This window comes from Nomascus leucogenys, chromosome 6, assembly GCF_006542625.1.
Source record: "Nomascus leucogenys isolate Asia chromosome 6, Asia_NLE_v1, whole genome shotgun sequence".
Classification (NCBI taxonomy): domain Eukaryota; kingdom Metazoa; phylum Chordata; class Mammalia; order Primates; family Hylobatidae; genus Nomascus; species Nomascus leucogenys.
In genome coordinates this window covers 29,632,863-29,660,370 of record NC_044386.1, presented here as the reverse complement: position 1 = coordinate 29,660,370, position 27,508 = coordinate 29,632,863, and the positions used below count along the sequence as shown (strand labels likewise).

At 43.2% G+C, this 27,508-nt stretch overlaps 1 protein-coding gene across 5 annotated transcripts in view; it reads right to left on the bottom strand.

Annotated features, from left to right (window-relative positions):
• Nucleotides 1-8,134: 8,134 nt before the first annotated feature.
• Nucleotides 8,135-27,508, bottom strand: part of PDZD2 (PDZ domain containing 2) — a 470,684-nt gene continuing 451,310 nt past the window's right edge. For all 5 annotated transcript variants that reach the window (XM_030813944.1, XM_030813945.1, XM_030813946.1 and 2 more), the window contains 5 exons: nucleotides 26,455-26,572; nucleotides 22,151-22,252; nucleotides 20,899-21,169; nucleotides 18,322-18,456; nucleotides 8,135-11,012 (listed from right to left, as the gene is read on the bottom strand). In XM_030813944.1, the coding sequence (XP_030669804.1) occupies nucleotides 10,846-11,012; nucleotides 18,322-18,456; nucleotides 20,899-21,169; nucleotides 22,151-22,252; nucleotides 26,455-26,572 (793 nt within the window). In that variant the 3' untranslated portion in view covers nucleotides 8,135-10,845. The remainder of the gene's footprint in view (nucleotides 11,013-18,321; nucleotides 18,457-20,898; nucleotides 21,170-22,150; nucleotides 22,253-26,454; nucleotides 26,573-27,508) is intronic.

Below are 27,508 nucleotides of genomic sequence, written 5' to 3'. Positions count from 1 at the left end.
TCAGTGGCTCGCGCCTGTAATCCCAGCACTTTGAGAGGCCGAGGCGGGTGGATCACGAGGTGAGCAGTTCAAGACCAGCCTGGCCAAGATGTTGAAATCCCATCTCTACTAAAAATACAAAAATTAGCTGGGCATGGTGGCGGGTGCCTATAATCCCAGCTACTCGGGAGGCTGAGGCAGAGAATTGCTTGAACCTGGGAGGCAGAGGTTGCAGTGAGCCGAGATTGCGCCACTGCACTCCAGCCTGGGCGACAGAGCGAGACTCTGTCTTAAAAAAAAAAAAAAAGTTAAGATGGTAAACTTCATGTATATTTTGCCACAATAAAAAAATGAAAAATAAAGTGCCTCATGATTTTACATTGATGATTCAGATGGAAATTTATTTATTTTTTTTTTTGGGAACAAGATCTCACTCTGTTGCCCAGGCTAGAGTGCGGTGGCCTGATCATGGTTCATTGCAGCCTCAAACTCCTGGGCTCAAGTGATCCTCCTGCCTCAGCCTCCCAAGTAGCTAGGACTACAAGCATGTGATACCATGCCTGGCTAATTTTTAAATTTTTTGTAGACATTGAGTCTCACTATATTGCCCAGGCTGGTCTTGAACTCCTGGCCTCAAGTGATCCTCCTGTCTTAGCTTCCCAAAGTGCTGGGATTTTAGGTGTGAGCCACCCCACTCAACCCTCAGATTCAAATTTACAATTTATAGGGTTTTCCTGTCTTCTACTTTTCCATATCAAGAATGATGGAAATTACTGACAATAAAATATCACAGTTATTCATTTGCTTCCACATATGACATTCTCAAAATAATAGTATTAGTATTTTACCAGCAATTTGATTACTTAAAAATGAGTTTTTAATAAGACTTTTTTATATGCTTGCTCCATTCGCCTCCGCCACCACCCTTTTTGTAGTTGGGCTGCATCTACATTTTAAGAACATGTAGTCATTATATACTTTAATCTTTTCCTTTTAACCCTTCCTTTAGTCTCAGCTCTTCAGATAAATACATATTTAGTGCTCATCACCATTCGCAGTGTCACTGCCTGGCCAGTCATTTTGATTGCCTTGCTCATTTGTTGTTAGATTCTTTAGAAAGGGCTTGTGAGAATAATAGTCCTGAATTTTTGTTTGCTGATGGCAGTTTATCTGTAGCCTTTTATTTGAAAGTCAGTATGTCTGGATAAAATTCTTTTTTTTTTTTTTTGAGATGGGAGTCTCACTGTGTCGCCCAGGCTGGAGTGCAGTGGCATGATCTGGGCTCACTGCAACCTCTGCCTCCCAGGTTCAAGCGATTCCCCTGCCTCAGCCTCTCGAGTAGCTGGGATTACAGACATGCGCCATCACGCCCGGCTAATTTTTGCATTTTTAGTAGAGACCATGTTTTACCATGTTGGCCAGGCTGGTCTCGAATGCCTGACTTTGTGATCCGCCTGCCTCGGCCTCCCAAAATGCTGGGATTACAGGCATGAGCCACTGTGCCCAGCCAATAAAATTCTTAAGTCACATTTTCTTTGGGTAACCAAAGTATGTTCTTATAAAGCAATACTAGGATTATGATATGATACTGATTTTCTTTCTCTCATAATTGCCTTGTTGTTTTTGCCTGGATGCTCATGGGATATTTTCTCTCCGGTACTTTTCCAATGTTGCTAGAGTGTGTTTTTGTCTCGGTTGTTCTGCATCAGTATTCCCAAGTACATGGTGTGATCTTTCAACATGTAGTGTTGACCATTTTTTAATTCTCAATTTCAGAAAAATTAAAATATTTAGTCTTCTGTTCACTTGTTCAGGTTTTCCTTTTGAGGGACTCATCTTCCATCTTTGTGTTTTGCTGGGGTTTTTTCCTCTATTTCTTACTGATCTTTAAACATTTGTCCCCTTTTTCTCTTCTCTTTCTCTTAAGGCATTATTGTGGTTTATTCACTGGAAATGATCTTTCCATATGACTCATCTTTTCTGAAATTATCTTAGATTTTTTTTCCTGAGTTTTAATACCTGATTTCTGCGTCTTTCTGGTTTCGGTTTGTATTATTCATATTCCAGGTCATTTTCTTGATATATTTTAGCTCATTCTGAGGTACTGAGTTATAGTTCTCACTGGTTTTGTGGGCATAGCTTTCTGGTGTGCTTTTGTTGTCTGTAGGGATTATATTTGTTCCTTACACTTTTTTTTTTTTTTTTGAGATGGGGTCTCACTGTGTTGCCCAGGCTGGAGTGTAGTAGTGTGGCACGATCATGGCCCACTGCAGGCTTGACTTCCTGGATTCCAGCGATCCTCCCACCTCAGCCTCTTGAGTAGTTGGGACCATAGACATGCACCATCAAGCCTGGCTAATTTTTTGGTATTTCTTGTAGAGAAGGGGTCTTGCCATGTTACTCAGGCTAGTCTTGAACTCCTGGGCTTAAGCCATCCACCTGCCTCAGCCTTGCAAAGTGCTGGGATTACAGGTGTGAGCCATTGCACTCGGCCTCTTTTTTCTTATAACACTTTGTATGGGATCTAACCCAAGATTATCTTCTGTTACTCCTTTTTACATGAAATTGCCTTTCCTGTTCTTTTAGAAGAGAAAGACTTGAGTTGGAGTAGCTTAACTTTAGCCTCTCTCTCTTCTGTTTTGTGGAGTGAAAAGACCTGTATCTGCTCCCCTCATATACTTTTAACTGAATCTTATTTTTCATCCTTGCTCTTGTCCTGCTCAATTTGGATTCTGTTTCCCATAGTTTCTCCTTAGCATGGGGTTTTGAGAGTTCATAGCCCGCATCAGCCCTTTCCTCCTTCATCATGGACTTCACACACTTGCCCACTAGGAGAAGTTGAAAACTTTTCCACGCCCAGCAGCTGCTGTCCTGCTGGTCCTCTGAGCTTTCCTGGTGATTTTGCGAGGTCATGGGGCCATGACATGCTGTGTTGCTTCCTTTTACTTCTCTTGCACAGATGGTGATTTCAAATTGGTCTTGGTGGTGGTGGTGGCATATCCCTACACACTTGTATATTTTGGAGTTTGTGGGGATACCTTTGTATCTAGTTTTATTGTGGATGTTTACTGTGTTTTTCTATATTAACTGTGTGTGTGTGTGTGTGTGTGTGTGTGTGTGTGTGTGTGTGTGTGGTTCCTGGGTGTGTTAGTTGGGGATATGGGGAGAATAGAAAACTATGCCAGTGTTCCTGGCATCTTGCTTGAATCCACTGGGGTAGCCCCCAGTAGTTTTTAGTTTGTATGTAGTCTGGTTAAATTGTGAGTCTGTTGCTTTGTAGATTCTGAATTTAGCTTCATGCTTAGAAGAGCTTATTCACTTTATGATTAAAGCAATATATTTAGGTTTTTTTGGGATTGTTTTTGTTTTTGTTTCCTTTCTTGCTTTTAAATCTTTGACCCCTCTGGAATTTTATTTTGATGTCAGGGATTTTGTTGCAAATGGGCTAGCTTTTTCCTCTCTCCAAAATACCTAGCCAATTTTCTCAACATCAGTTATTGAATATATTGAATAATCGGTGTGTGTGTGTGTGTGTGTGTGTGTGTGTGTGGTGTTTTGTTTTTGTTTTGTTGCTGCTGATTTAAAATGCCCCTTTTTTGTTGAATTTGGAATTACTATATATTTGGGTCTGTGTTCTAGTGGTTTGCCTGTCTAGTTCTATAGTAGAGGAGCCACCATTTTAATTATTACAGATTTCCGATAATATTTTAATACCAGTTCCCCTCTTACTCTGCCTTTTCAAATTTCTTCTGGCTATTTTTATGTGTTTATCCCACCAGATGGACTTTAGGATAATTTTGTCAGGTTAAAGAATTTGAGATTATGATTGGACTTATATTTATAAATTAGTTTGGGGAGAATTGAGATCTTTATAGTATTGAGTCATCCTGTCCAAGAAGCTATACATATATTTAACCCGCCCTTTTTTAGTTATTTCTTATGTCCCTTAATAGAGTTTTTTAGGTCTTGCCAGTTCTTGCCAAGAATAAATTTATATTTTCAGTTGCTGGCATTCATAATAGAGTATTTCTCCCATGGTATATTCTAACTGGTTATTATTTATAGAAAATATAAATATTTTCTATATTTATAGAATATAAATATAGCCACCACCAGGCGTGGTGGCTCCCAGCACTTTGGGAGGCCGAGGTGGGCACATCACGAGGTCAGGAGATCGAGACCATCCTGGCCAACATGGTGAAACCCCATCTCTACTAAAAATACAAAACTTAGCTGGGTGTGGTGGCACGTGCCTGTAGTCCCAGCTACTTGGGAGGCCAAGGCAGGAGAATGGTGTGAACCCGTAAGGTGGAGGTTGCAGTGAGCTGAGATCGTGCCACTGCACTCCAGCCTGGCGAAAGAGCAAGACTCCGTCTCAAAAAAAAAAAAAAAAATGCTGGCTGGGCGTGTTGGCTCACGCCTGTAATCCCAGCACTTTGGGAGGCCAAGGCAGGTGTATCACGAGGTCAGGAGATCGAGACCATCCTGGCTAACATGGTGAAACCCTGTCTCTACTAAAAATACAAAAAATTAGCCGGGCATGGTGGCAGGCGCCTGTAGTCCCAGCTACTCTGGAGGCTGAGGCAGGAGAATGGTGTGAACCTGCGAGGCAGACCTTGCAGTGAGCTGAGATGGTGCCACTGCACTCCAGCCTGGGCGACAGAGCAAGACTCTGTCTCAAAAAAAAAAGCTGTTGTTTTGGTGAAAGTTAATTTTCGTAGCCACCATACTGAATTCTACTATTTTAATAGTTTTTCAATTGGAACTTTTGTGTTTATGTGTATCCAAGTTTTGTCATGTGCAAATCATAATACTTTTGCTTTTGTTATTTATAGCTGTTTTTTAGAATTTACATAATTGGGCCTGGTACAGTGGCTCACGCCTGTAATCCCAGCACTTTGGGAGGCTGAGGTGGGATCACCTGAGAGGAGTTCAAGATGAGCAACACAGATAGGCCCTGTCTGTACAAAAAATAAAATAAAATTTTACCTAATTGTATTGGCTTATACCTCCAGAACATTGCTTTTCAACGATCATACTTTTGAGCATCCTGGGCACGTGTATTCCTGATGAATGGGAATGTTTCTGGAGTTCCTCCATTAGAGCATGATGTAGGCTTTAACGTGTCTGTTGATATCATTCATTCATTCATTCAGAGTTTTGCTCATCACCCAGGCTGGAATGCAGTGGCACGATTTCAGTTCACTGCAGCCTCCACCTCTCGGGTTCAAGCGATTCTCCTGCCTCAGCCTCCTGATCAGCTGGGATTATAGGTGCCTGCCACCACGCCCTGCTGATTTTTGTATTTTTAGTAGAGATGAGGGTTTCACCATGTTGGCCAGGCTGGTCTTGAACTCCTGACCTCAGGTGATCCACCCGCCTTGGCCTCTCAAAGCGCTGGGATTACAGGTGTGAGCCACCGCACCCAGCCTGTGGACATCTTTCTTGATGATTCTTTTTCTCTTTTGTCCTGTTAACGTAATGTACTACATCTATAGGTTCCTAATTTCAAACTGTTCACATATTCCCAGAATTAACATCAGTTGTGCATATTTTCTTTAATGTACTGCAGAATTCTATTGGCTAATATTTAATCAGGATTTTTCAAGTTCATCTTCAATGTCACTTAGATGTCTACAATTTTATTTGACTTGTTGCTTCTAATGGGCTTTGGTTTGGTAAGGTGATTGCTTTAGTTTTAGTTCTACCAGATCTGTATTAATCTCATTAAGTTTTCTTATTGCTCTTTTGAACTTGTGCTTCTTAGAAGCCACATTTACTTAAGTACATTGAGAATACAAAACAGTTTGTATTTAAAATTTTCTTTTCCCAAGTCATCTTTCAAATTCTTTTTTTTTTTTTTTTTTTTTTTTTTGAGACAGAGTCTCGCTCTGTCACCAGGCTGGAGTGCAGTGGCACGATCTCAGCTCACTGCAAGCTCCACCTCCCAGGTTCCAGTGATTCTCCTGCCTTAGCCTCCTGAGTAGCTGGGACTACAGGCGTGTGCCACCATGCCCAGCTAATTTTTGTATTGTTAGTAGAGATGGGGTTTCACCATGTTAGCCAGGATGGTCTCGATCTCTTGACCTCATGATCCACTTGCCTCGGCCTCCCAAAGTGCTGGGATTAAAGGCATGAGCCATCACGTCCGGCCTCCAAATTATATTTTTTATCTGCCTTTTGCATAATTGTATTTCACTCCCTGTCTTCTCCCTTCTCTTCACCAGTTCTGAATTCGTAAGTAGGACCCTTGCTCAATCCGATTGTTTAGTGGCGGTAAGTGAATTCTACTAAGCCTGCCATTTGCCCAAGATTGATCAGTAGTGGATCCTTTATAGCTCTCTGTGTTTAAACATTGTTCAAATCGTCTCTTAGGACAAGAGAAGGAAGTTTGGGACTAGCTGATTTTAATCTTTGAGATATCCAGCTGTTTTGAAGGGATCAGGAGGCTGTGTGGAGTGATGGTGGCCATGGCATTTATGGGGCGAGAGTGAGCTGGGGCAGCTAATCTCTCTTACTGAATCAGTTAACTGCAGGGTCCTGTTTGGTGGGGGCTCCCCTCAAATCTGGCTTGCCACCTCTGACCTCAAGTGATGCTCCTGCCTTGGCCTCCCAAACTGCTGGGATTACAGGAGTGAGCCACTGTGCCCAGCCTGGTTTTAGATCTTACACATGGTATGTAGTTTTCCATTTCATATAGTGGGTTTATGGCTATTTCCATTTTAAAACTACCGGAGTTTCCCTCTGTATTTGTTCATTTCATTGGGTTTCGAGGAGGGGAATTATGCAAACAAGCACTCTGTCTCCTAGGAAAAAGCTCTACCCAAGTAGGGGCAGGGAACCAATCAGAATTTCAATTTTGGGATGTATATAGAAAATCAGGCAGGCAACAGCTTGTATGTCCACAGAAACTGTGGTATTGAATGGGGCCAAAATGGTGACAAATGGCTTTCATAGGAGGTTTCTAGGTAAAGAACTGGTAAGGACTGGGGATTAGGATGCTGTGACTAGCAGAAACAGACCTGAAGTGGGGAGGGTGCTGGGTGAAGCAGAGTTCCTCCCGTCTGAGGCCAGGTCACATGCTGGGTCCTGTTCTGAGATTTCTGTAAGAGGCCATCTTGCCTTTTTCCTTGGGCTACTGTAGGTTGGTATCTCCATCTTAAAACCAGGGCACCTAAATAAAGTAGATGCTTTTTTTTGAGATAGAGTCTTGCTGTGTCGCCCAGGCTGGAGTGCAGTGGCGCGATCTCTGCTCACTGCAAGCTCTGCCTCCAGGGTTCACGCCATTCTCCTGCCTCAGCCTCCCAAGTAGCTGGGACTACAGGTGCCCGCCACCATGCCTGGCTAATTATTTATTTATTTATTTATTTTTTGTATTTTTAGTAGAGACGAGGTTTCAACGTGTTACCCAGGATGGTCTCAATCTCCTGACCTTGTGATCCTCCTGCCTCGGCCTCCCAAAGTGCTGGGATTACAGGTGTGAGCTACTGCGCCTGGCCAAGTAGATGCTTTTTATTGAGCTCTGTGAAGTAGGATCTCAGATCATCCAAGTAGGAGGGGGAAGGTGAATGGGTAGGGTTTTTGAGAAAAATAACATTGTTGTGAAAAATGAGAGAAAAAACTGAGAAGGCAACAAGTGCTGAGTGGCAGTGAGAGTCCAGTTAAGGCTGGAAACCGTGAATTTACAGCATCAGCTGTCTAGTTGTGGGATTTTTCTCTAGGAATAGGGTTATGGGAACCGATAGATGCTGGCTATTTGGAAGGGTCCAGAATCTCCTGGTAAGACAGAACAGTGAGGCAAGGGATCTAAGCCTGTGGGCTGGGCAGAGTTTGCTGTGCTACGCCAGGGTTCTAGTCTTGAGAAGGGAATGGAAGGGGTTCTGATAGGAGAAAACTGTCAAGGGCTTGTTGAAAGTGAAGATGTGGGAGGAAGTGACCAGGAGGCTGGGAGCGTGTGGTAAAAGAGTAGGATGTTCAATTGTAAGAAAGATTTAGAGGTGGAAAAGTTTTGGATTGTGTCAAGATTGTGAGTGTGGCCTGGAAAAGGGTGGCTAATTTGAGTTCTATTGCCTTTGTACCTCTGACTCATTTAGGTGACAATAAACATTTCTTATCTCATTATTACTCTATTAACAGCCAAAAGAGAAAAAAGAAATCAAGTAGTAAGCAGAGTTTTTATTTTTTTAAAATTACTTAAAAAAGGTTGTTTACAGAGATGTGGATTTATATAACTTGGTGACAACATTTTTAAAATGTACAGGCTATTTCGTATTATTGCACTTACTCTTTAATATATAAGGCATTTTACTTTACATAAATAAAGGATAATGTATAATATCATACAAAGTTATGGTGCCAATTAAGTCAACCATCACATTCAATGAGATGTGTGGGAAGATGGAAATGAAACCCAGCCTACTTTAATCTTCATAGAATATTCTTGCAACTACGATTTACTTGTTATAACACATATTTACCCTCATAGCTTATTGTGAATGACCAGTTAAAAACAAAAAGAAACGACAGTTTTAGTAGGACAATACCATTAGTGTTCACTTCAGAAAGTGTGGGAATTTATTTATTAGGCTAATTAGAAATACTAGTCATGCCTTGAACACTGAAGACAAATAAATAGCTTTCTATCTTAGGGTCAAAGACAGTTTAGCTTTTGCTTCTTCCCTTAAATTTCAGTTGTTGGTGAGGCAAGATGTAGTAGCAGTGGCCGATGACTTTAGCATAGTGTATGTGGTAAGCCAGAGGTCTACCCTTGTACTCCAGACATGAGGATTAAGGACTTGGGGAAGTCCATCTGCTCCACATTGCACAAGAAATTCCTGTCTGTTCACATAGGGCTGTGCGTTTCTTATTATTAGGCACAGCTGTAGGAGTGGAGGCGAAAAGCAGTTTTCAGTGTTGACTTGAAATAGTCTTTGATTTAGGCAAGAAAGCAGAAACCACAAAACTGACCCCAGAGACTGAAAAAACAATCAATCAAGCATGCACCTTGCACTGACTTCGTACAGTATCCTACCTGTAACTGTAGTGAAAAGTAGAAGTAAAATCAATAAGACCTTTCTAACTAACTCTTGTACTATATTTTCGTTTGTATTGCCGGTTGATGAGAAATCTGGACTCAGACAAGCCAGCTATTTATTTTTCTCTCATCTGAAGGACCTTGCTAGGCCGATTCAAAGATGTTTAGTGGGATTGGTCATTCAGAAAAATGATGTATAAAGCTGATGGCTAAAGCCCCTCCATGAATCTGGGGGTCATAGCCATAGACCCAAGCTGTAGGTTATTTAAAAAGAAGTATCTCCAACATAAAATCTTAGTGTCATGCACACAGGTATGGCAAATGCACTCTCCACTCATATTCTCAGGACTCAGCGGGTTGGTTTGTGTCACTGAAGACCTGGCTTGTAACTACATTTCTGCTCCTTTACCTTGACTCACCCTGTTTCTCCTCCTCTTTATGACCCGATGAGAGTTTGGAATTTACCTAAGAAAATACGGTACATCACGAGGAGGAAAAGCCAGCTATGTGACGACGAACGGAATATCTAATGGGAGGAATAGCTACTGGGACGCAGCTCATGACGCCAGAGGAGGCGTGGCAAGAGTGAGTTCCCGAGCAGCGTGAGTCACGACAGTCTTCTGTAGGAAAACATTTTTGGCAGAAGGAGGAAACTGCAAAGCGGGAAAACGAAAACAGCAAAAACTTACTTAAGTAAGTCACTGCAGTTGTCATTATACGAGGTCAAGAAAAGAGATCCAATACTTAGAATGTTACATTTCTTAAACATGTTGGGAAAGAGGAAAAAAACCAACCAGTCTCCTAAAAGGATTCCATTAAGCTCCTCTATTTGGATTGTACATACATTGTCTATAAATCCAAGGACACTTACTTAGAAAGATACTTGATTTCTAAAAATTGCTTAAATTCGTGGTTGGAGTGCATAAAATACAGAAATGGAAACCCAGTGACGACTGTGATATTTTTGTCTGCTCTTGTACTGACCAGTCTTGAATTCAAGCACTTATCAAGACAGACGACAGGTTTAAAAACTAGTTGTAAGGTGCTTTTAGATGTTGACCTTTCTGCTCCCTCTAAGCAGTGAAGCTCATGGCTATTTAATACAGTTTATCAAGTGCTATTCTGTAAAACAGCCTTATGGCTTACACTTTTGAGATAGAAAATGATCAATACTTCATGGTGATCAATAACCTATTGAGTTGAACTTTGCATACGTACATTATACTCACTAAAAAATACTCTATTTTGCTTTTTCATTTTTGGACAATTCCTGAGCTTGGCCTAACAGGTCATAATTCATTTTTTTAAGTCTTTCTTACTCTTTTCAGGGTAACATATACAGACCTACAGCTCCTCCTTCCATTGAATGTGCCTAAAAGCATTCTGTCACTTACTTACAAAATCATATAAAATGATTGATAGTCCTCTTAGGTGTGACATTTGTGTCCCCCTCAGACTTTTAGTTCCCTAATCACCAGGATTGGGTATGTTGGGAGAGCTGGCAAGAAGGAAGCAAAGGTCTAGCTAAGTGTTTCAGATAAAGAAGGGTGTGTCACATCTTGTATCCCCATCAGTAAACATAAAGGTAGGGGACAGGCACTGGAACGAAGGAACCCTCCTGGCCTGGGTGATCCAGGTGGAAGGCTTCTGGAGTTAATTTCATTGCTGTTGCACATACAGTTAAGTCAGGCTTCATGTGTAAGCACAAGCTTGGAGATTTTTACAGTCCGTGTCTATACCAGTGTTGGCCAGTTCAAGAACCTGTGGTTTAAAGAAGTCACTCTGATTTGCTAAAGAAAGAAGATAACTGAGAAAATGATTCTTGTTAAAATTCATGAAGAATTCCTATGCTTTCTAATTAATAACTGCACAGGTCCTTCTGGGACAGACTTCATAATATTCCAGGCATCGAAGTGCATGAGCCCAACCAGAGGTTTCCCATTAATAGCAAGAATTTCATCTCCAGCTTCTATTATTCCAGCTTGTTCAGCTGCACCACCTGCGAGAATAAACACAGAATAATAGCTTGGCAGTTGCATAGTATTCAAAAATCCTAAGTAAACAAAACTTTTAAATGATAAAAATATCTAAATAATATATTATTGAATAGAGAAATATTTCTTAGAACACAAAAAGCATATATCCATAAAAATAAACTGGTCTACATAAAACAGTTCAACTCTAGCCCTCCCACCGCCCCTCCAAACATAATCTATAAGAAAAATAACAAACCGACAAGGGGAAGATATTCTGTATGTATTTAGTCAACGAATGGTTAACATCCAGACTAAAGAGCTACAAGTCAACAAGAATAACACAAAATAAAGTTGGGCTAAGGAAATCAACAGCTGAAATCCGACCAGCCAGTAAACACAGAAAAGCAGGCTCAACTTTTTTTTTTTTTTAGACAGGGCCTCACTCTGTCACCCAGGCTGGAGTGCAGTGCTACAGTTTTGGCTCACTGCAGCCTCCGCCTCACTGGGCTCAAGCGATCCTCTCACCTCAGCCTTCAGAGTAGCTGCGACCACAGGCATACACCACCATGCACAGCTATTTTTTTATATTTTTGGTAGAGATGGGGTCTTGCCATGTTGCCTAGGCTGTCAGCTTCTAATTGTTAACAGATACTGGCTGATACATGCAAGTTCTGAGAATCAGTGATTAGTGACCATGGAGACTACTTACAGAGTTTAGCATGTTCACAATTATAGCTTTGTCTAGCTTTGTATGAGCTTTGAAAAAAAAAATGCAAGTGTAAACCCTCATTTACGTTCTCACACATATACTTCTAAAGGTACACCAGCTATGGAGGCATCTTATGGAGAAAAATGGCATTGAAAGAAAAATTCCCAAGTGTGAAAATAAAAATTTTCTCAGAAATTTTGATTAGACCTCAAAAGACAGCAGATGTATCGATTTCATCCTAAATTACTGAAAGTCGTTATTGAAATTATTGAAATAAATATTATGTGATAAAAATACAGCTTGGAAGAAATCCAACCCACCCAAGGACAAAAACATTTCCTGTGGTTGATGATTGATTGATAGAGGCAGTTACATTATAGAGGAGAGACCTCACCAATATCAGCCCTGTAGTGGGCCCCAGGAAAATGATTTGGTCCCCAGTCCTTGCTTTTCTTGAGATACATTTTTGGAAGGACCAAAGAACCAATTATATTTGTGTTAACATAGTACCCAATGTCCTATTCTAGCATATTAACTGAAGGCCTTCAGGTTATGTGAAACAAAAGAATTTTGTGAGTGTTCACCTGGGCCTCAGGACATGGGAGGTTCCAGGCAACCAGAACAGCCTGACGCACACTGAAGGAGCCATCAGACTGGGTTTGGTCTCAAATCTGTGACTTCAGGCAAGTTACAGATTTCTCTAAACTTCAGTTTTCTCATCTGCAATCTTACTAGGTTGTTTGTTAGAAGGACTGAATGAGATGAAGTAGAGGAAGGTCTTCTAGGACAGGGGTCCTCAACCCTCGGGCCGCAGACTGGTGCCAGGAGGGCTGCATAGCAGGTGAACAGTGGGCGAGTGAGCAAAGCTTCCTCTGTTTACAGCCTCTCACTGTCACTTATATTACCACCTGAGCTCTGCCTCCTGTCAGATCAGCAGCAGCATTAGATTCTCACGTGAGTGTGAACTCTATTGTGAACTGCGTATGCGAGGGATCTAGGTTGCGTGTTCCTTATGAGAATCTAATGCCTGATGAGCTTTCATTGTCTCCCATCACCCCCAGATGGGATGCCTAGTTGCAAGAAAACAAGCTCAGGGCTCCCACAGATTCTACATGATGGTGAGTTGTATAATTATTTCATTATATATTAAAATGTAATAATAGAAATAAAATACACAATAAATGTAATGTACCTGAATCATCCCCAAACCATCCCCCACCCAAAGCCTCACCGTGGAAAAACTGTCTTTCACAAAACCAGTCCCTGGTGCCAAAAAGCTTGGGGACTGCTCCTTTAGGAAACATTCAGGGTTGTACAAAGCAGAGGTTTGCCAGCTTTTGGACTTTTTACACAAGAGAGAAATAAATTCTCTCGTTTAAACCACTGCTATTTTGGATTTCCTATTACATGAGGCCAAACTGAATCTTAACAGATTTGAGCAGGATATGTGTCTCTCTCCATTTACTCATAGATTTTTAAAAAATGTCCTTTAGAAAGCTTTTATGCTTTTTCCCAAAAAGGTCTTGTATAGCTTTTGTTTAACACATGCTTAGGTTCCTTATGCTTACGATGAATTGGTGTCACACAGTGCACAATCTGCATTTGGCTTTTCATTCAACACTGCTTTTGAGCTGGTCCCAGTTAATATATATAGAGAGATGTAATTTATTTTTTCAACTGCTATTAGCTTTCCTTTATATGAATATATTTTATTCTGCTACAGATAGAAATTTAAATTGTTTCATAGCTTCCATTTTTGTAAGCACTGCTGAAATTTTCCTTAAAGATTAACCAGTAGATACTTGCATGAGAAAAAAAATGAGTGTTTTCCTTTCTCCACATCCTTGCCAACACATCATAGTATGAAATTTTTTATTTTTGGCCAACTTGACAGATTAAAAAATGATTTATAATATTTCTAATTTTCATCCAATACATTTAAGTTTGAGCATCTTCCTGTGTTTCTTGGCCACCTAGGTTTTAACTTCTGTTCATTTTCTATTGCTTTCTTTACCCAAATTTTCTCTCCTGTATTTTTCTTACTGAACTATATAGTTCTCCATATATTCTGGATTTTTTTTTTTTTTTTTTTTTTTTTTTGGAGACAAGGTCTCCCTCTGTCACTCAGGCTGGAGTGCTGTGGCACAACCATGGCTCACCACAGCCTCGACCTCCTGGGCTCAAATGATTCTCCCACCTCAGCCTCCTGAGTAGCTGGGACTATAGGTGCATGCCGCCACACCCGAGTAATTTCTGTATTTTTTGTAGAGATGGAGTCTCGTCATGTGGCCCAGACTGGTCTTGAACTCCTGGGCTCAAGTGATCCACCCACCTTAGTCTCCAAAGTGCTGGGATTACAGGTGTGAGCCACGGTACCCTGCCTATTCTGGATATCAACCCTTTGTTTATTAAATATATTGTAAATATCTTCTAATCACTTATTTTTGAATTTGCTTATAAATTTTGCCATATAATGAACATTTTACATTTTATAAATATATATATATATATATATATATATATATATTTTGTTTTTTTTAGATGGAGCCTTCTCTGACCCCAGGCGCAGTGGTGCAGTCCTGGCTCACTGCAACCTCTGCCTCCTGGGTTCAAGTGATTCTCCTGCCTCAGCCTCCTGAGTAGCTGAGATTGAAGGCATGCGCCACGAAGCCCAGCTAACTTTTATATTTTTAGTAGAGACGGGGTTTCACCATGGTGGCCAGGCTGGTCTCTAACTCCTGACCTCAGGTGATCCACCCACCTCAGGCTCCCAAAGTGCTGGCATGAAATCCATGATCCATGAGCCACCGTCCCCATATGTTTTTTAAAATGTGTTTTTCTCTTATGTTTAAGAAATCCTTCTATGATATTTAAAAATAATGGTTATTACTGATATATAGAAAATTCTATTGATCTCTGCATGTTAATTGTGAATTCATTCTTCTTTGTGAACTATATTGGCTTGACATTTTCTTAGATTTTTTTTTTCAATCAGAAAGAACATATAGGAAGACAATTTGTCATTATTGGCAAATAATATTTCTAATTTTTGTACTTCTTGGCTTATAGCTGAGCTGTTTGGTAAAATGATGAAAGAGAAACATTTTGGGAGCAACTTAAAATTGTACTGGTGACAATGTACACTGCAGTTTCATATAGGAGCTTAAAAATAACTATTTTCTAATTTTTTTCATAAACTCCCTGACCTTAAAGAAAGCTTTAGAGATATTGATATTTAATTTCTTTATTATTCAGGCAGGGTTGCGGTGGCTCATGCCTGTAATTGCAGCACTTTGGGAGGCTGAGGCGGGTGGATTACTTGAGGCCAGGAGTTTGAGACCAGCCTGGCCAACATGGTGAAACCCTGTCTCTACTAAAAATACAAAAAATTAGCTGGGTGTGGTGGTGCGAACCTGTAATCCCAGCTGCTTAGGAGGCTGAGGCACCAGACTCACTTGAACCTGGGAGGCAGAGATTGCAGTGAGCAGAGATTGTGACACTGCACTCCAGCCTGGGTGACAGAGCGAGACTCTGTTTAAAAAAAAAAAAAAAAAAAACTCTATGATTCAAATGCTTGTTCTGTAATAGCCTTACTCAAGAAATCAGTATTGCTGTATTGTTTTCTAATGCTTGAGCTAAAAGACACAGGAAAACAAAGTGAACAGAAAACCTGTACTCATGAAATTTGTAAGTATGAAATATGAGGTAATAAGATGAATCCTGACCTCAAGTGATTTGCCCGCCTTAGCCTCCAAAAGTGCTGGGATTACAGGCATGAGCCACCGTGCCCGGCCAGATAATGAAATCTTTAGACTCACTAGTTTCCAAAGGTGGGATCTGCCGTATCATATTCAGAAATACTTGAATGGCTTTCCCCAAGAACAAAACCACGGGCTTGCACATGAGAACATCTAAAGCGCTAGTCTGTGGGACTGACACTTCACTTCTCCATCCATTTCCACAGCAGTTTTCACGGATTTGTGGCCAGATGTTAGAGACAAAGGCTGAGATGTTGTCCAGGACGTCATATTCTTGCTTTGCTGGAGACAGATCTGAAGGATGCCATCTCTCCTGTGGCTTCTGCTAGTGTGGGGTCCCCCAGCTGATGTGCTGCTTTAGTCAGCGTCTGCCCTGGTCCTTCGGTGTGCAGGCTCACACGCTTTTTTGGGTTGTGTCCCCTTGGACTGCAGAGGCTATGTGTCCTGTGACCAACCACGGAGGCGGCCACTCCCACTCCCCTCAGGAGTGTCTTAAAATACCTCCACTTTAGCTACCCTGTTGAATGACAGGTTAGCTGGGTGCTGTGTTTTCAGGTGATGGACATTTTCTCTCAGCCCTCTGAAGGTGTTGCTGGCTCCAGGCATTCATGCCGCCGCTCTGATTGATTGTTGTACTCAGTGAGCAAACTAGAATTTTCTCTTGGCTTTTTAGATTTTCTTCTTTATATTCTCAAACTTTATTATATCAAGGTTTGGATTTAATTTTTTTTGTAGACAGGGTCCTACTCTGTCACCCAGGTGGGAGTGCAATGGTGCAGTCCTATGCACTGCAGCCTCCAAGTCCAGGGCTCAAGAGATCCTTCTGCCTCAGCCTCCCAAGTAGCTGGGATCACAGATGTGCACCACTCTGCCTGGCTAACAAGGCTTGTTTTTTTTGTTTTTCTTTTTTTAAATAAATTCAGACTGTTTTGCCGTTGATGAGTTTTTCAGTCTGCATAGTCCTGTCATTTTTTCACTTCTGGAAAATTCTTAGTCATGATTTCTGCAAATATTTCCTCTCATTCTATTTTTTCCTTCTGGAACTCTCTCATTACCTTTTTGTAATCATCTCTTTATTTCCCTATACTGCATTTTTTAATGGTTTTTTCTGTTCTATCTTCACATGGATTTAGCCTACTTTTTACTTTTATTCATTAATTTAAAAATATATTTAACTCCATTTTCACTAATGAGGGTGTATGTGCATTTAGTTTTTACTTTTAAAGACGCACTGTCTTGCTCTGCTGTTCAGACTGGTATCGAACTCCTGGGGCTCAAGCAGTCCAAGGAGCTGAGACTACAGGCATGCGCTACCACAGCCAGCTTGCATTTTTTTTTTTTTTTTTTTTACATATTTGCTTGCTCCTTCCGAATACCCTCTTGGTCTTGTTACATGGGTAACATTCCTGCCTCTGTCATGAATGGGGTGTCCTGTTTTTCGGGTCTGCTGGCAATGGATGTTGCCCTGTACCCTTCATCTGAGAGCTTTCTGTTGTGAGGGCTCTTATAGTCGAGTTGCCACACGCTGGCCTGAGCCTAGTTCTCCTCCTTCTGCTGCTCTGTCAACTTGAACAGTTAACTTGATGAGTCTAAGGTTTTCTCTTTACTCTGGTACCCACAGGTCACACATAACAGAGAACTGACTCCTGATTTATGCCTGTCTTCTGCTTGTTCCAGGGGCTGGGAGCAGGCAGCCTGTTCTGGCTGCCACTCGAGTAAAGCAGACCTGTTGTGACCACAGTTACTGGCAAAAGAGCAGGTCCCAGGCCTCTGCATCACAAGGTGCCTCGCTTCAGCTGCCCACAGGGTTGCTGTGCCCCTACTCCTGGGTAGGCGCTGAGGCCCCAGCCTGCAGTGTACGTTTCTTTCTCATCCTCTGTTTCCCCTGGGCCCCAAGGATGCAGCCCTGCTTCCCACAGAGGCTTCATTTCCACTTTTGATCCATCGAGCGTTTTTAAGTGTAACTATACATTTTTTTAAAGCTTTTTTCCTATTAACACTACAGGTCAAGAGTGGAGAGAGGCTTTGGGATTACTACGCAATTGTAGAAATATCTCAAGGTCATTAACTAGATGGTCATTTAAAGAAACAACAATCCTTAGCTAAGAAGAATTGACCTTGTTACTTGCTGACCCACTTATTCTGTTACATACTGTAACTTTAAATGGGTTTCTATTTGCAAGTATAATTACATATCGATATTGTTCATGCAATTATACTGTTAATATTATTAGTACAATTATGAGTTGTTAATATTTAAGATTTTGAAAAACTGCCCAAGACCAAAAAATGAATTATGCAAGTTGATGAAGAGATGTCTATTTACCAAGCATTTCAATAATGTCTACCCCCATCTTTTTTTTCCTACAAAAGCTATGCTTGGACTGTATTCCTTTCTTGCAGTCTAGCATTTACAAGTCTAGTATTTTAAGTCAATGAGATCTTGGCCAGCATTAAGTACTCCTGACTGGCAAGTCTAGTGGTGTTACTTAGTGTGGTGTGTTCACATGAGAGAGAGAGGCCCGGAGTAAGGAACAGCTGCAGTACAGGGGTCAGGGACAGAGGCTCTGGGGCCAGACTGCCTGGGCTGGAGCCTGGTTCTGCCACTTACAGCTGTGTGACCACTTAGTTTCTCCCTTTGTAAAATGGGGATAATGATGACACCCACCCGATAGGGTTGCCACGTGGATGGCATGAGTTAATACGTGTCCATACAGAATAAACCTTGTATGTCACAAAGCATTAAAAACGGTTCAGATTTTTAAAAACAAATTTGATTTCTAAATTGAAGGCACTTTTTTCATTGAGACATCCATGGAAAGATGACAGGTGAGAGAAGACTGACTGAGTTGTCTAGGACATTACCTTTGTACACTCTTTTAATGACCAAGGGCCCATCTCCCGTCACAGATGATTTTCCCCCATCCAGACTCAGTCCCAGCCCAGCCGAGGTCTTCAGCACTTCAACACACAGAGCATCGTGTACAGCCACACTTCTCCCTGCAGCGACAGCGTGCGCCAAGATAAAAATGACGGAGTTGTTCATCATGCTGCCTGTCCAAGTCCCCGAGGATGCATCGCCTCCAGCCCCATGTACTTCTGGCACCCTCAAGTCCCATCTACCCTGGGGTACCTATAACAGCACTTGAGCCCAGTAGCACTGTTGGCCTCCCACCTCTGGGGCTGCCCTCCTGGCTGTGTTGCTGCTGTACTTGCATCCTTTGTTCTGTGTTTTCTGCAAGCATTGGTGAATGCTTTTGTGCCAAGCAGAAATCCCCAGAAGGCAAAGCGCTCTTGTTAAGCCCCCCACACTGGCTGTGCACTTCTCAGTGAGGACTGAAGTCACACCTGGGGACTCCAAATTTGATCCTCTGCCAACCCTGGCTGCTAATGGCAGCAGAACATCACCCTCTGGTACCAAGACTTGGCAGCACCAAAATGCCCAGCCTCATGTGAGACTGTTAGAATGGACTCCAAAGCCCCCAGGAACCCAGAGAGCTTCCTGCCTCCCCGCTCCTGCCACTCCTGCTCCTGCAAAGGGAAACCCTGCCCCTGGCTATGGCTGTCTTCACAGACACACTCGCTGCTGCCACTGGTATCTTGCTCCACTGTGAGGAGACGCGTTTCCATGGTGATGCCAGCTCTGTGTGGTTTCAGGAAGGTGGGCTGGGTTTGAATCAGGATTGAAAACTTGCCTTGTACTTCCCTCCCTTGCCTGCCTGTCAGCCAAGGACATCAGAGTTGACTGCAAAGGCACACTTAGTTAATTGGGAGGCAGAGGAAGGACCACAGATGGATTAAACTGCCTGCTTCCTGTGTTCACTAGGGCTGAAGCCAAGCTAGCATTGTCTCCTCTGGACATAAATTCCGGTCCATTGTCGTGGTTTAAAGAAGGCCACTCCACAGGGTCTGAAGGACATTTACTAACACTGGGGGGAGCATGATTTTTCAACAGGAAAATGGGTCTATTGCAGTGGCTTGAGTCTGGCTGCATACTGGAGTCACCTGGGAACGTGAAACGGTGTCTGGCCCCCACTGCGGCATTTCTGATTTAATTGAGCTGGGAATATCCTGGGCATCAGGAATTTAAAAGCGTCCCAGTGTCTCTACCGTGCAGCTTACTGCACCAGGCCCCCAGTTGGACGCTATCAGTGTATGGTAAGGAATATAGTTGCATAGGACCGGGTAGACCTGGGTTAGGGAGACTAAAGAACAGGAAACTGAGCAAGGTTAAGCCCTCCAGGTGCTCAGCATTTGATAGCTCTGCAGGGTCTGCTTCAAGGCCAGAGGCCCTGAAGTTGCTGCAGGAATACTGAGTGATTATAAATGACAGAAGGACCATCCAGATCTGAGTTCACGGGGTTTAAAAACTGGCAGCTGTGAGGATGAAGTGGTTTCCTTTGACAGTTTACAAGGATCCCACTGAAAATCCACCAAGCGGTCGAGACAGTTCTGGGGCAAAGGCAAGCATGAAAAGATCTGATGACCAAGGTGCTTCCCTGTATTGAGGAGGGCCTCAGCCCTCTGGAAGAGGGAAAGTGAAATGACACAGAAGGAAGACTGGGGACCATGGAGGCATCTGGACAAGAAGTGTTTCTCATTTGTTAAATGGAATCGGAGCCATTTTCAGCAAGGATTACAAACAGCTCAGGCCACAAGGAAGCCAAGTTGTAGAAAGGAATCCAGCTACCCTTATCAGGGAGGGATGTGGAGAAGGAACAAAAGGCCCCTCCCAGAAGGCAATGCCCAACCCATACCCTCTGCTTTGCCCTCTCGACTAAAAAAATACATCCCCCCTGAATGCCAAGATGAACGGCACTCCAGACGTCTGCAGTACTTAACAGGGCATTAAACAGCCCGCACTGCAGAAACAGACACTGCACGTGGTTCTGAGGCTCTGAATATGGACGGAACATAGAAAATCTGTTTCTAAACCTCTTCCAGTGAGTTCTTCTTGGTTGACTAAGACTGCAGTTTCTGTTTTCAGACACAAAACACTCTTGCCCCCTCATTTCCGTCTGTTCTTCTAAACCAGGAAAGAATACAACCTTGCTGTTTCCCAAGAATAAATCTTAGTTCTGGAATTTCTCCTTCAACACTGCTTGCCCCATCACATAGTTTCCTGTTTTCCTTACCAGTCCTAACAAGAGGGTGTGAATATAAAAGAGATTCCTTCTTAGGACACTTAGGGAAACTGTTACGCAGTCGTTTTAAATTTTCCACAGTATAGCTTGAACTACTGGGGGAAGTTTTCTAGTTTTCTAATTTTTTTCTAATTTATTTGTAATACTGCTTTTGTAAGAAGCATCCAAACACCCTAGACTTCGCTACATTTAATTTTTCAGACCTAGAAGTTAGCTGTTATTTTCCTTCGTGTTCAACCAGAACGTCCTCTTTCTGCAGTAGCTCACAGCCTGCTGGTTGTAGAAATGATCATCTTACCAATGCCAGCCTCCAGGGAGATGGTCTTTCTGGACAGCAAACCCTTCCCATTGGCTGTGGGAGGCTCCTGCCGGGCAGAGGGCCTGGGCTGATCCATCCCTTTCTTGATGACCACGAGGGCATCTTTGTGCAGCTGTGCCTGGTGCAGAACCTTCAGGACATTCCCGTGGGCTAAGCCAGCCAATGAGGTGCCGTTGACTGACAGAAGGAAATCCCCTCGGTTCATAGTCCCTTCCTGAGAAGCCGCCCCCTGAGAAAACACCCTGTGGACCTGGGACAAGGAAAGGAAAAGGGAACAAAAACCAGATCCACTTATGATTTCCAGTAGAAGGGAGACAGTAACTAACTAACTCCGTATCTGTAGTAAAGGAACGTTCTTTTTTTTATTTTTTGAGAGGGAGTCTCGCTCTGTCACCCAGGCTGGAGTACAGTGGTGCAATCTCGGCCTCCCAGGTTCAAGCAATTCTCCTGCCTCAGCCTCCTGAGTAGCTGGGATTATAGGCACACACCACTATGCCAGGTTAATTTTTGTATTGTTGGGAGAGACGGGGTTTCACCATGTTGGCCATGCTGGTCTCAAACTCCTGACCTCAGGTGATCCACCCGCCTCGATCTCCCAAAGTGCTGGGATTACAGGCGTGAGCCACCGTGCCGGGTCTTGCAGTAAAGGAACTTTCTAAGGTAGATACTTGCTTTATAAAAAAAAAACATACATTCAGTGCGGGGGAGGGATCACAAATGTCAATGCCAGTGTCTCCACACATTTATTTTTTATCTCAACTTCTTGTGAGTGTCTGACGTGGGCCTGGCATCCAGGAGGCAATGGGAATACGAAGATGAACGAGGCCTGGGCTCGTGCAGTGAAGGTGACCCTCTGGATGGTCCTGAAGGCTTTTGAATGATGTAAAATTTTGAGTGACTGCTTTTGAGAAAGGAGTAATTGTATAAACACAAGTTTGGCCAGTTGATTCTTTCTACTGCTTAAAATATTTAGGTAAATTATAAGGCTATAGCGAATTGTGTTTATAGGGATTGGAAATGGCCTATACATGTCAGCTCTGTGTTACAAATGCTTGTCTTTTGTCAACGAAAACCTTACATACTACTTCTCCCACTTCTCCCTTTTTATGTTGGTAGCTGGGAATGAAACCCAGCAATCTCTGAACCCGCTGACTGGAATTTGTGCCCTGATCACATTCTGAGGCTGCTTAAGGGGGGATTTTCCCGAGAGCCTAATGACTTTGTCACTTACCGTGATTGATTTTGGCTCCACGTCTGTCCCTCCTGCCACACTGAATCCCAGACCTGAGCCTTCTTTTCTATTCAAGACTATGAAGCAAACATCTTCTTTATTCTAGTGAAAACAAACAAAAATTATCCTTTGAGCTGGAGCTGCAAAAAATTAAGAAAGAAAGAAAAACATATCCCCTTGTGCCAAGAGTAAGGAAGCTCTGATGTCAGTCCTCTTGGAAGGGCTTTTCACTGCAGACCCTAAAGGTTCTTTCTTTGACTCTCAGCCAGGCGTGGTGGCTCTTGCCTGTAATCCCAACACTCTGGGAAGCCGAGGGAGGCAGATCTCTTGAGCCCAAGAGTTCGAGACCAGCCTGGGCAATGTGGCAAAACCCTGTCTCTACAAAAATTAGCCAGGTGTGGTGGTGCACACTTGTAGTCCCAGCTACTCAAGAGGCTGAGGTGGGAGGATTACCTAAGCCCAGAAGGTCACGGCTGCAGTGAGCCATGATCACGCCACCACACTTCAGCCTGGGTGACTGACAGAGTGAGACCTTGTCTCAAAAAAAAAAAAAAAAAAAAAAAATCATAGTACATAATTTGATCACAATGGGAATCCTTTATTCTATAATTCTTTAAGTCTACAATTTAGCAAAGCCAGTCCTGGCAACAGCAGAAAGATAAACGCCAGTGGCAAGAGGCAGGATAAGAGCATATCAAGGCCATGTTTTCTACATCTCCCTCCCCATCATTGGATTTCAGATGCAATTAATTAATTGATGCCACAAAATAGCATAGCTAGGTGCAGTGGCTCACGCCTGTAATCCCAGTGCTTTGGGAGGCCAAGGCGGGTGGATCACCTCAGGTCAGGAGTTCGAGACCAGCCTGGTCAACATGGCGAAACCCCGTCTCTACTGAAAAATACAAAAATTAGCCAGGCATGGTGGCGGACACCTGTAATTCCAGCTATTTGGGAGGATGAGGCAGGAGAATCGCTTGAACCCAGTGGGCAGAGGTTGCAGTGAGTGGAGATCATGCCAGTGCACTCCAGCCTGGGTGACGGAGTGAGGCTCTGTTTCAAAAAACCCCCAAAGTTCACTCAAACCAAAACCGAGACTGTCCTGCAGAACTTTTGGGAGAGTTAGGAGGTTGACTTCATGGGCACTTTCAACCATATGTGTGCTCACACACGGATCGATGGGGAGAAAGAGATTGACTAAGCTTTCCAAACAAAATGGGAATACGGGACTCAGATATTTAAATGTCTTACGGGAGCAAAGAGACAATATTTGAAAATGAGGCCCTCCTAGGCTGGGTGCAGTGGCTCACGCCTGTAATCCCAGCACTTTGGGAGGCTGAGGCGGGCGAATCAAAGGATCAGGAGATGGAGACCATCCTGGCTAACACAGTGAAACCCCGTCTCTACTAAAAATACACACACAAAAAAATAGCCGGGGCATGGTGGCGGGTCCCTGTAGTCCCAGCTACTCGGGAGGCTGAGGCAGGAGAATGGCGTGAACCCAGGAGGTGGAGCTTGCAGTGAGCTGAGACTGCGCCACTGCATTCCAGCCTGGGCAACAGAGCAAGACTCCACCTCAAAAAAAATAAAAATAAAAATGAGGCCCTCCTGCATTCCAGGACAAGTTAAATCACAAAAATTTCAATGTATTCACATTTTTTCCAGTGGTGTTTAAGGACACAGATATGGTAGAAGCTGATTGTTGGGCCAAATTTTGCCTCTGAGCGCCTCAGCACAGTCTCAGGGTGGCCAGATCACCCATCAAGAGCTCTCCAAGGTTTGGGTGTGTTGAAGTCAGGAGGCCAGGGTTTGTTTTCAGCCTCGAAGCCTCAAATCTCTCACAGCACTGCCAAGGACACAAAAAATATTTTTGTGCAGTTCTATTTTTAGTACCTGCAAACCATACTCAATGGAAAAAGGCAGGAAACTTCTAGACTGAGGATGGCAGAGTAAGGATAGCCCTGCTCAATGCTCCTCTCTGAAGACAGTGAGAAAATAAGAAAGGGAAAAGAACGCCGTGTTCTGATAAATAGGAATGATCTTCAAACCAAACCACAACCTTGCCTCGTGGTGAGCGTGAGTAGTAGGGGGTGAGGAAGGCCCTAGAATAAGCCTCCCTCGGGCAGCACTGTGGCATGCTGGCCACACTGCTTTGTTTGAGGTCCCTGAAGATGTACATGTTGCTTGTGGTTGGCTGGAGAGTCTGGTCTTCTCCTCTGACATTTCATCCAACACTAGAATATCTGGGGCAAAGGGGGCCTCGCAACGTGTGACCCCACCTGTGCCCCCTTGACTGGTGGTCACAGAGTGAGACTTTCACACATGAAATCCTTCCTTATTGTAATAACAAGTGGGAGGAGGAAGAGAGATGCGGGGCTATTCCTTTTTACTGAAAGCAGAAGTGCTTAGCATCTCAAGACATTTTGTTTTTCTTTTAGAGACAGGGTCTTGCTCTGTCACCCAGGCTGGAGTGCAGTGGCACGATCATAGCGCACTGAGCCTCAAACTGCTGGGCCCAAGTGATACTCCTGCTTCAGATTCCCATGTAGGTAGGACTACAGGAATATACCACCACACCTGGCTAATTTTTTAAATTTAATCTTTTTTTTTTTTTTTTTTTTTTTTTGAGAGATGAGGGTCTATGTTGATGAGGCTGGTCTCGAACTCCTGGCCTCAAATGATCCTCCTGTCAAGGCATTTCTTAACTGCACAGACCCAAACCAGCGGCTGAGAATCATAAGGGAGTAGAACCAGAAGGGACTGGTCTCCTCTATTCCAACCTCTCTCCTCACATCCTGGCCAACTCCTTACTAGGTGCCAAGGCTGGTCGTTGGCTGAGAAACCACACGCCCCTCTATATTTGAATTTCTGGAACAGCATTCTTAGATGACTTCAGTGACCCAGGTATACTACCACTAAAGAAACATTCATATTTATTTCTCTAAATAGAAAATATTCATTCACTAGGGTTCAAATCTCTATGTATAGCCCCAAGAAATTGATCTTCAGATTAGTATCCCAGATGTGAACCTATGGTTTCTTCTGTCAATGTTTATTGTCACAACTGATTTACTGAAAGATTTTATTTGTAATTCCTTGTACTCCAGGGTTCAGATGCTCTTCTACAGGTGACGTTTGAACAACACGGGCTCAAACTGCACAGGTCCACTCACACTCGGGGTTTCTTCTGCCTCTTTATCCTTGAGACAGCAAGACCAACCCCTCCCTCCTTCTCAGCCTACTCAGTGTGAAGATGACAAGGATGAAGCCCTTTATGATGAGCCACTCCACTTAATGAATAGTAAATACACTTTCTGACTTTTTTTTTTTTTAATTGAGATGAAGTCTTGCTCTGTCACCCAGGCTGGAATGCAGTGGTGCAATCTTAGCTCATGTCAACCTCTGCCTCCCAAGTTCAAGCAATCCTCTTGCCTCAGCCTCCTAAGTAGCTGAGACTACAGGCACCCACCACCATGCCCAGCTAATTTTTGTATTTTTAGTAGAGACAGGGTTTCACCATATTGGCCAGGCTAGTCTTGAACTCCTGACCTCAAGTGATCTGCCCGCCTCGGCCTCCCAAAGTTCCGGGATTACAGGTGTAAGCCACTGCACCTGGCCTCTTAGGATTTTCTTAATAACGTTCTATTATCTCTAACTTACGTTGTTGTAAGAAGACAGTATATAATACATATAACCGACAAAACTTGTGTTAATTGACTGTTTATGTTATTGGTAAGGTTTCCGGTCAACGGTAGGTTGTTAGTAGTTAAGTTTTTGGGGGAGTAAAAAGTTATATGTGGATTTTCCACTGCACGAAGGTCAGTGCCCCAACCCTCATGTTGTTCAAGGGTCCACCCTGTTTCAGGGCAAGGGCGGGACTACACCAATGTAACTCTTCTCTCACCAGCAGGTGGCTCCCTTGACTGGTTTATGTCCAGTTAGGTGGCAAGAGGTACTTGAGGTCATTCTGCAATATTTCCGAGATGCCTCACTCTGCTTTGAGGACTCTCTGCAAACAAACTCCACACATAGGAGTTGGAAGAATGGTAACTAGTTGCTACTTGGGGGATGAAAACAGCAGTGACACCCATCTGGCACCTGAACACTGAAGACAAGGTCTAGCTTCTGAAGCTGGCTAGCAGCACGTGAGGCCTAAGTCAGACTGAGCTGTGAACCTCGCAACCCAAGGCAGTCCTCCCTCTCCAGGACTTGGGGCGGGCTCTCCTCGGCTCTCTGGGTGGGTGGCACATACCCGGGCACTCATGCAGCCGCAGTTCATGTTCCTGAGCTTTCTGTGTTTCACTCACCTCTGATTGTGCTTTCGCTTCCTGAATGAGAGTTAGGATGGTAGATTTCGACCCCACTGACGATAAAACAGACTGTAATCTTTGCTGGTCCCCCGCTGAGATTAGAAGTTGATCCAAACTAAATAATATAAATATATTTGAAGAACATTAAAGAAAAAAGCAATTTCTTCATTTTATAAGAATGCATTTAAAATGATCTCCTTTCTACTATATTGCAGGTATTTTCTGCTCTCTTTTGGTCACAACTTCCATTCCAAACTAATGGAAGAATAAATCCTGAGTGCTGAACAGAAATGTCATTCACTGCCAATGGCAAGGGGAACTGCTATGAATTCAGAGATCCCCTCAAGAAGTTATGGGACCAATGCTGGAGCTTAACAGCACACTTCTGACATATTTTAAAATATTCAATACATAGGTTCAAGTGAAATATTTTTATTTTTATTGTTTTTGAGATGGAGTCTAGCTCTGTCACCCAGGCTGGAGTGCACTGGCATGATCTCAGCTCACTGCAACCTCTACCTCCTGGGTTCAAGCTATTCTCGTGCCTCAGCCTCCCAAGTAGCTGGGATTACAGGCACCCGCCACCACACCTGGCTAATTTTTGTATTTTTAGTAGAGATAGCTTTCACCATATTGGCCAGGCTGGTCTTGAACTCCTAACCTCAAGTGATCTGCCTGCCTCGGTCTCCCAAAGTGCTGGGATTATAGGCCTGAGCCACTGGGCCTGGCTTTTTTTTTTTTTTTTTTTTTTTTTTTTGAGATTGAGTCTTATTCTGTTGCCCAGGCTGGAGTGCAGTGATACAATCTCAGCTCGCTGCAACATCAGCCTCCTGGGTTCAAGCGATTCTCCTGCCTCAGCCTCCTGAGTAGCTGGGATTACAGGCGCCTGCCACCACACCCAGCTAATTTTTATATTTTTAGTAGAGATGGGGTTTCACCATGTTGGCCAGGCTGGTCTTGAACTCCTCACCTTAAGTGATCCGCCCGGCTTTGCCTCCTAAAGTGCTGGGATTACAGGCGTGAGCCACCACGCCTGACCTCAAGTGAAATA